Source organism: Psammomys obesus, unplaced genomic scaffold (genome assembly GCF_907164565.1).
Source record: "Psammomys obesus unplaced genomic scaffold, mPsaObe1.curated_primary_1811, whole genome shotgun sequence".
Taxonomy (NCBI): domain Eukaryota; kingdom Metazoa; phylum Chordata; class Mammalia; order Rodentia; family Muridae; genus Psammomys; species Psammomys obesus.
The window spans coordinates 14,977,090-14,986,528 of NW_026596256.1; the positions used below are offsets into that span (position 1 = coordinate 14,977,090).

The following is a 9,439-nucleotide window of genomic DNA, read 5'->3' on the forward strand; positions in this document are numbered from 1 at the left end:
TATGCTTTGTCTTTTGAAACAATATTTACTTCAATTTCATTTCAGTACTGTTACCTTTGGGGAGGAGGGATTAGGAATTCATCTTTCAGATCAGTGTAGTGAAAGCAAAGTTGAAGCTGTTAGTGGTGGCACCTACCTTTAATCCCAACACATGGAGCAGAGGCAGAGGCAGATGGATCTCTGTGAGGGTTGCAGGCCTGTATAGTTTACATAGTGAATGCAGGCATCTGGGTGATATAGTGAGACCCTGTCAAAAAATAAAAAAATAAAAAGGGGGGGGGGCAAAATGTAGATCCTTGGCTGTGGAAGTGGTTATTTTGGGGCTACCCCACCATGAAGTTTCCATTATGCAATTCCTGCTATGCAGACATGCGGGAAGTTTGATTGTGATGCTGGGTGGAGACTGGGCTCATAGTGGGTTAGTTCTGTGGTGTCTGGTCAGGTGTGGTCAGTTCTCATTTGCCACATTCAGTTATGCTAGTATGCTTGCTTACGGTCTGGCCTGAAAGGAGCTGCTGTCTTCTTTTAGAGGGCTGCTTTCAGAACCATTCTTGTATTTTGGAAATCTTTCATAAAGAACGATTTTCTTTTTGGTTTTTCAAGTAATTGCTCCACATGTTCATTTTAATTTTTATTTCTATGTATTTATTTTCTTATAGCTTCTTCATAGATCTAATAATAATAATAGTGCTGCAATAAAACCTTCATGAATTTATCCTTTCTTTCTTTTTTTCCAAGACAGGTTTGTGTATCCTAGCTACCTAGCTTTCGACACTGTCTCTGAGTAGCCAAGAAGGCCCTTAAACTTCTGATTCTCTTGCCTGGGATTTTGGCATGCACCAACACTCCGAGTTTATGCAGGGCTGGAGAACCGACTGATTCTGCACGTAGACAAGCAGTTTCCCCACTAAGCTCCAGATCAAGCCCACGCATTTATCTTTTCTTAATAAAAATTTCAGATATATTTCTAGAAGTAGGATTGCACTGTCAAAAAAGCATCAGCATTCTTTTTACTTTTTAAATTAAGTTGCTGAATGATTTCTAAAAGACTCAGACCAACCTAGCTGTGTGTAAAGAGCTGGCTGACTGCCCAGTAACCATCAAGTTTGGTACTTCAGTTAACATTACTTCCCTCAGTTTCACAAGTGAAATGATAATAGTGCATTGTTTCAACTCAGACTTCCATAGTGACTGATGAGTTCTTTTCTTTTAAATATTTAGAACTTGGTGTCTATAGAGATGGCTCAGCAGTTAAGAGCACAGCTCTTTCAGAGGACGTGGGTTCAATTCCCAGTACCCATATGGTGGCTCACAGCCATTTATAGCTCCAATTCCAGGGACTCTGTTATCATCTTCAGCCCCCATGGGTACTGCATTTATGTGCTGAACAGACATACATTCAGGCAAACACTTATACACATAAAATAAAAAATAATTAAAATCTCAAAAAAACTTTAAATATTTAGGGCCCAGCTTGAAAAATACAACTCTAAAGTATCTTTCATCTTAAGGGAAAGTAAAAATGGAGGACTAGATGGTTAATTACTGAACAGGATGCCATACAGTTAATGATAAGAACAACTTGAGCTGTCAGAAAAATTGATAAAAATGAACTCTCTCTAGGATTGGTGCAAATTTAAAGTTGGTCAGAGTACGTAAAAAGGACATTGATATGCTGGAAGATTGTATGAAAGCTATTTCATACAGCCTAGCCAGGCACATTGTACTTTACAAAGTTTTAAGTGGCTTGGTAGTTTCAGCTACTCTAGAGGCACAGGAGGAAAATCAGTTGGATCCAGGAGTTCAAGCCAACTTAAGGAACATAGATAATTTTTTTTTTCTTAAAAAGTAAAAATTTGTATCTTTAATTTCATTTGTTAATAAGTTAGAATTTTTTTTTTTTTAATTGTACTCTTATAGAAATGGGACGCCGGTCTTCAGATACTGAAGAAGAAAGCAGAAGCAAGAGAAAAAAGAAACACCGGAGACGGTCATCTTCAAGCAGTTCTTCAGATAGCAGGACCTACAGCCGCAAGAAGGGCGGGAGGAGGCCAAGGTCTGAGTCGAGGTCCTGGTCTAGAGACCGTCAGCCTCGCTCACATTCTTATGAGAGAAGGTTAATGCTCATAATTTTTATGTATATGGTAGAGTAAAGTTCTTAATTCTTGATTTTGTATTTTTAATTTTGTTGGATAAAATAATTTTCTTTTAGTAGTTATGTACTTAGGATTTAATCTCAACCCAAAGTTGTTGTTTTTTTTTTTTGTTATTGTTTTTCTTCTAATCAGGCCTATTGTCATCTTCTTTTGTCTGTATGTAGGCAAGTAGATAGAAACTGATACAGTTCTTGCATTATCTGATGATATTTGGAAAGATTAGATACTACTGTGACCCATAATTAGTAGATAGTCCAACTGTGACTGGAGATCAGTAATATTTTATTTATTCTGCCTTCTTTGAGGAACGTGTGAAACACGAGAATGAGATTGGATATCTTCGTAATGCCAACAACCAAAACTTCATAGCAGTGATGCTTGTTTACGGTTTGTTTCAGACGCAGGCACAGGTCAAGCAGCAGCTCTTCTTACGGCTCCAGAAGAAAACGAAGTCGCAGTCGCTCCAGGGGCCGAGGGAAATCTTATAGAGTACAAAGGTCTCGGTCCAAAAGCAGAACCAGAAGGTATGTGTATTAGTGATTACTGCTGCATAGCAAACTCTCCTGGACCCAGGGGCTCACAACAGCAGCAGCTTCTTTTTCCTGGGTTCTGCCATTTGATTGGCTTCAGATGGCAGTTCTGCTGTTGTCATTGGAGACTGCTTATGCAGCTGTTATTATGTGATGGCTTTAAAGGCACTGGGCGGCCCCGTGTAGCCTCACTCATATCTTGAATTTATCTCTGGCTGTGGTTTCTCACTTTCTGGATGATGGTGGGAGGATTTGGAGAGGGAAGAACAGGAGCTGCAAATTCTCTAGGTTTGGAACTAACATGCTATGTTATGGACTGAACATACATGTCTTTCCAAAATTTGTTAAGGCTTCTACCCCTATTATGTCTGTTTGTAGATAAGGCTTTTATAGAATTGATGAAGGTTAAATGAGGTCATTTTAGGGGGCCTCTAATCTAATAATGCTGATTGCCCTATAAGAAGAGGAAGTCAGGAGCTGGAGAGATGGCTCAGCAGTAAAATGTGTAGTTTACAGCTCTCGGTGACCCCAGATCTGAGACACCTACACATATGTGGCCTATACATGTACGGACACATATACATCAAAAAGGAGAGAAGGACGAGAGGTCGTTCCATTTGTGCTCAGAGGGAGTCATGAGAGGTCCCAGTGAGAAGGCTGCCGATTACAAGACAGAAAAGAGTTTGCACAGGGAACCAAACTATCTGGCACTTTGATCTTGAACTTATAGTATAAAACCACAAAACTATAAATTTCTTGTTTATAGTGCGGTATTTTTTTTGTGTGTGTGTGTGTGGCAATTTGAGCACACTAATGTGTTATCAATTGCCCCTGCCTTTTCTAGCTTTGCTTAAAGGCTAGTATAGGGAATGGTATGTTTGAGGAGTTAGATATCTTGAACAATGGTAGAAAACATGATTTAATAGAATAGGACCATGGTATTGAGGGAACTGATTGAGAAGTCCTTGAGAGTTTTTAGACAGAAGAGGATTGGAATTAATAAAAGAATATGAACAGTGTTTTAAAGCTGACTCCTTGTCTCTGGGTAGCTCTATGTAGTAATAGGCTTTAACTGGGGATTCACATTAGCATAATAGGCGTAAAATGCACAATTCTTTTTCTTTGCAGATGAAGCTTGATTGCAATAAAATCTAAATGTTTAGCTTATCTGCTTTTTATTCTGTGTTTAAACTACTCTGTGGAATACACTGTTGTTCTTTGTACATGTACAGTTCCAAGGTATGTTTTTTTCATATAGTTTTTCTAGTTGTTTTTTTTTTTTTTTTTTTTTTTTGCCATAATCTCTACTTTGAAAATGCTTTCTATTCTTTAATGTTCAGTTCTATATAACCCTTAAATTTTTTCTCTCTCTGTTTTTTATTGATTTCTATCTTTTCTCCCCAGGTCAAATTTAACTCTTCTTTTTTTGAACATCATGCATACTTTCTGATTTGTAACAATTATAAGTATTATGATCTCATTTAATTAAAATGCATGAGTGTTTTTCTTGGTTTTATGTCTATTTTGCCCTAGGCATTATACCTGCAATTATGGAGACTTTATAGTATGTTCTAATTTTGAGTAGGGATATTCTCTCCTTTATTTTACCTGTTCTTTTCCAGTGGTTTTATATGAATGTAAATTTGCTGTTAACTCACCTATTTCTGTTATAAAAGCCTGGTGTTACTTTTAGTCAGATTTCATCAAATTTAAAAGCGAAGGGAAATTGACACCTTTATCATGTTAAGGTCTATTTTAGAGCATAGTCTAGAAAATAATAAAATCTTATTTAATTTTTATAAGGAATATTTTTCTCATACGACTTTTTGTTATTTCTTGCTAAATTTATCCCGAAGTAGTTTAACTTCTTGCTGCTATTATACATGGGGTTTGCTGTACATAGAATACTTAACTACTTGTTTGTTTTTATTTATAAAACCTATGGAACTCATATTAATCTTATATTCTATGCTACTCAGTTCTTTTATTGTTCTAGTTCTGTGTGCATCTCCCAGGCTTATCTATAAATAGAAGTGCTTTTGCTTTTATAATTCTCATTCTTTTATTTTCTTTCTATTATCTGATTGTATTGCTTTTAACTTCTAGCATAATGCTGAACAACATTAGAAATGATGCACACTTTTTATGTGATTTTGTTGAAAAAAAGTCTAGTATTTTCTTTGTCTCTAGGCTTATAGTATGTTTATTTTGCTGTTTTATGAGTGTCCATCACCTGTTTTCCCACCATAGATGGGTCCTGAGTGTTGAATTTTCTTAAAGCCTTTTCATCCAATGTGGAAAGGACTTATGTTCCCCAAGTCTCTTGAGGAACCAGTGTTGCATTTCTGGAGTAAGCTTCAGTTGATCTAGATTTGTTATTTTCTTGGTGTGATATAAGATGCTGTTCTAATTTTTTAACTTTGTACTTTTACATTGATATTTATATCTGATATTTGTCTTTTTTATATTTCCCTTATTAAATTTAGTATATCCATTGTTTTTCCTTTCTTCACAAAGAGAACTTAGAATTTTTCCTTTATTTTTTCAATGCCCAGGAATAATTTTGGGTTATTGGGACTCTGCTCTTTGAAGCTTTGGTGGATTTATGAAGCCCTCTGGGCCCAGGGCCATCTATGATAACTTCCTTGATTTCTTTAACAGAACTTGTACAGCTTGAACATTCTATTTCATATGGCTTACTTTTGATAAAAGTTTTTTGTCTAGTACATCATCCATTTCATATGGATTTTAAAATAATGCCTAGAAGACTGCAGAGTGCCCTCTAATGACTTCCAGGCTTTTCTGTGATTTCAGTGCTTATTTTCCTTTTGCCCTTCATTGATTTACTTATTATTACATTTTCTTTTTATTTAAATTATTTGGCAGGTTACCTAGACTTAACAGAAAAAAATTCCAGGCATGTCTAGTACATGTCTATATTCTCAGCACGAAGGAGGCCGAGAGAGGAAGGTCAGGAGTTCAAGGCCGTCTTCAGCTATAGCAAGTTTGAGACCAGCTGGGCTACACAAGACACTTCTTCAAAAAAAAAAAAAAAAAAAAAACCAGGCAAAAAGTAGACTTTGATTAATTATCGCATTCTATTTTTTCTGTTTTAAAAATTATTCATTATTGCTTTTATTCTTATTTCCTATTCTGTACTTTATTTACTTATTTTTCTAATTAAAACATTTGTGTGTGTGTATATATATGTGTGGGCATGTTCATGCTATGGTGTGTGTGTGTAGAGGTCAGAGAACAACTTACGGGAGCTGATTGCTTCATTTCACTTTTTGGGTTCTAGAGACTGAACCCAAAAGGCTTGGCAGTAAGCACCTTTACCCACTGAGCCATCTTCCAGCCCTTTTGTTCCCTAACTTTTGAGCTGGGAATTTATTATATATTTGTATGTGTAATTTCTGTTAATAAAAGTGTTTAAGACCGGCCAGGCATGGTGGTACACAACTTTAACTCGAGCATGAAGGAGACAGAGGGAGACAGATCTAACTTGAGCATGAAGGAGACAGAGGGAGACAGATCTGTGAGTTTGAGGCCAGCCTGGTCTACAAAGTGAACTTCAGAACAGCTAGGCCTACACAGAGAAACTTTGTCTTGGAAAAAAAAACAAAACAAAACAGAACAAAAAGAAGTGTTAGGGCTATAGATTTACTTGAAATCACTGCTTCAATTATACTCAATGGACTTTTCTTCCTCAAAATATCAAAAATTTCAAGTATATAGCAAAGTTGATATATTTTATATTGAATAGTCATATATTTACTACCTAAACTTTCTACTTAATTTAACATATTCCTACTCATTTCTTTGTCCATTAATTCATTCTAAAGTTTGAATCCATAGTTTCAGACATCTGTATATATTCCCTTTAAATATTTTAGTATCGAATCATAGAGTGCAATATTTTACAAATTTTTGTTTAAAATAAAAAAAAAACCTTTAAAACATTTCTTTTGTGGTAAAATTCATACACATTACAATGTGCAATTCTAAGCATACATTTGCTGAGCTTGACAAAGGCACATACCTTTCACCAAAATAGACCGTCACCATTTCCCGATCGTTCACACATAACTTTTGGTTTCTTTTTGAGTAGATTAATTTCACATGCCTACAGTCATATACTTTGTAAGTTTTTGTGAAGGCTTCTTATTAATCATAGTACTTTTGAGATTTATTTTATGTATTGATGAACAATATTCCATTGTATGAATCTTATTACATATTGTTGGAGAGTTTTGTGTAAAAGTAGTAGTTATATTTAATCCAGTGCCACGGCACTTGGATTAAGTAGTTATATTTTGCATATGCCTTATTCTACTCAACTTAATGCTTTTATTCCTATATTAATAAGTGTTACTTTTTATTGCTGAATGGTAATTATATCATAGTTTATTTTACACATATACTCATATTTGCATATTTATTGAAAATGGGGTATTAAAATCTGACAGGCTGGCAAGATAAGATGGCTTAACTGTTAAAGGTTAACCGTCAAGCCTAAGGACCTGAGTTCAATCCCTGAGACCTACATGGTGGAAGGAGAAAAACAACTCCCACAGGTTCCTTCTGGCCTCCACGTGTGTACAGTGATGTGCGTGTGTCCACCACAGTTACACAAAGCGAGCAAGCACAGGTGTAATAACGACTCCCACTTTTATTGTTACTGACATCCTATGTCACCTTTGCTAATGTTTGCTTAGTGCTAATGTTAATGTTTGCTTGGGTGCTCTGATGTTTAATGCATATATGATTAAAACTCCTGCCTTTCTGCTGAATAATAGGCCAACTTATCATTATATAACTACCCTTTACTCATGTGTCAGTCTTTGACCTGTGTTCTCTATTATTTGATCTAAGTTTTGCCACTCCTTTTTTTTTTCTTGGTTACCATGTATATTATATTGAATGTGTTTCTATCCTTTGTTCAATGTTTGTCTTTATAGCTAAGGCTTATTTCTTGGCTGTCCTCAAACTCACAGAGATCCACCTGCTTCTATCTTCCCAAGTTCTGGGGTTATGGGTGTGTGCCACGGCACCTGGATTAAGGCTTGTTTTTCTTTTTATTTTATGTATTAAATTTGTTCTTTGACAATTTTATACTTGTATATAATGAATGCATTCTGCTTCTTCTCACTCCCACCTTCTATTTTTTCCTGCCCCTGTCATCATTCCCTCCTCCTTATAAGTCTAAGTTCCTTTTCTATATTCATATCTTCTTGTTTTGTGACCCACTGATTTTAACCTGGATTATTTTTGTGGCCAGGGGTTGGAACTATGCACTGGAGCCTGGTGGGCTTACCATTGGGTACACAACTGAAGATAGTTCCTGATGTTCCCCAGGCTCTGTTAGTAGTCAGTAGTTTATTGTGGAGGGGTAAAGTGCCCTAAACTCCTTCCAGTCCAAGATGGGTGCAAACAGCGACAGTTTTGTGAAGCCCAGTGTAAGCAATGACAGTGGCTGTGCGATCATGACTATGATGCTTGTGCCATGCTTTGAAAATAGTGTTTTAAAGCCTTTCTTCCTGGCTTCAGGCTCTCCATTCTCTCTGTTTTCTCTTTTGCGATGTTCCCTGAACTTTGGAGGATGGTATAAATATCCTCTTTAGAGGTGGCTTTAGGGTTGTTGTTTATTCTTAGAACTTTGAGTAGTTATGAGTCATCTGACTTCATTTCAATTCACTGAAAAGAGAAGTTTCTGTGGTTATGGTTAAGAGTAGCCTTGTTTGTGGTTATAAACATAAATATTTAGAATTCAGTTTGGTTCTGTGGTGGTTGGATGAAAATGGCCTTGTAAGCTTATAGGGAGTGGCACCATTAGGAGGTGTGGCCTTGTTGGACTAGGTGTGGCATTGTTGGAGGATGTTTGAGGTTTCAGATGCTCAAGCCAGGCTAGTGTCTCTCTCTCTTCCTTCTGCCTGATGATCCAGATGTAGAACTCTCAGCTCCTTCTCCAGTGCCATGTCTTTTTGCACATTGCCATGCTTCCCACCATGATGATAACTGACTAAGCCTCTAAACTGTTAGTCAGCCCCAATGAAATATTTTCCTTTATGAGAGTTGCCATGGTCATGGTGTCTCTTCACAGTAATGTTAAGACAGGTTCTATTCCAATTTATATAAAAAGCATTAATGAGCCTCTCAACCCCAAAGCCTGTGGATCTCCCCAATCATGGGTTTTGATATAAGGCTTCTTTCTTGTAAAGAGCAATTAGTTGCATATTGTCTTATTAATCATCCAGTTATGCTATAGGGTTTTTTTTGTTTGTTTGTTTGTTTGGTTTGGTTTGGGAATATTTAACATATTTCTCTTTAAAGTACTTGGGGGGGGGTGTAGCTCACTTGGTAGAAGGTTTGGCTAACGTGTAAAGCCCTGCCCAGTTCCCCACCACAGAAAACTGGGTACACATGTGTGTGTGTGTGTGTGTTTGCCATCACATAATTTTCATTAAAATATATAATTACATTACTTTCCCTCTTTCCTTTCCTCCCTCTAGCAGTTGTCATGCCCCCTCCCTCCACCTCATCTCAGCACTTGAGTGGTGGGGTAGGAGGTGGATAGAGGAGAGTTGTTTGGAAGTTCCCCAGCCGGTTAGCCTGGAGTACATAGAGCAGCAGTAAACGACATAGACGGGAGAATCCCAGCTTTTGAAAGTTGATTTCTGACTGCCATGCAGTGGCTCTCCCTCACTCTCAAGTTGATGACTTTTTTTTATCCCTTCCCCACCCCAGCCCCCC

General features: G+C 36.9%; 1 protein-coding gene across 1 annotated transcript in view; it reads left to right on the top strand.

The window, feature by feature from the left end:
• Rsrc1 (arginine and serine rich coiled-coil 1) overlaps positions 1–9,439 on the top strand; it is a 279,466-nt gene that overhangs the window by 11,083 nt on the left and 258,944 nt on the right. The window contains exons 3-4 of the mRNA XM_055596771.1: positions 1,921–2,116; positions 2,555–2,680. Coding sequence (XP_055452746.1) covers positions 1,921–2,116; positions 2,555–2,680 — 322 coding nt within the window. The remainder of the gene's footprint in view (positions 1–1,920; positions 2,117–2,554; positions 2,681–9,439) is intronic.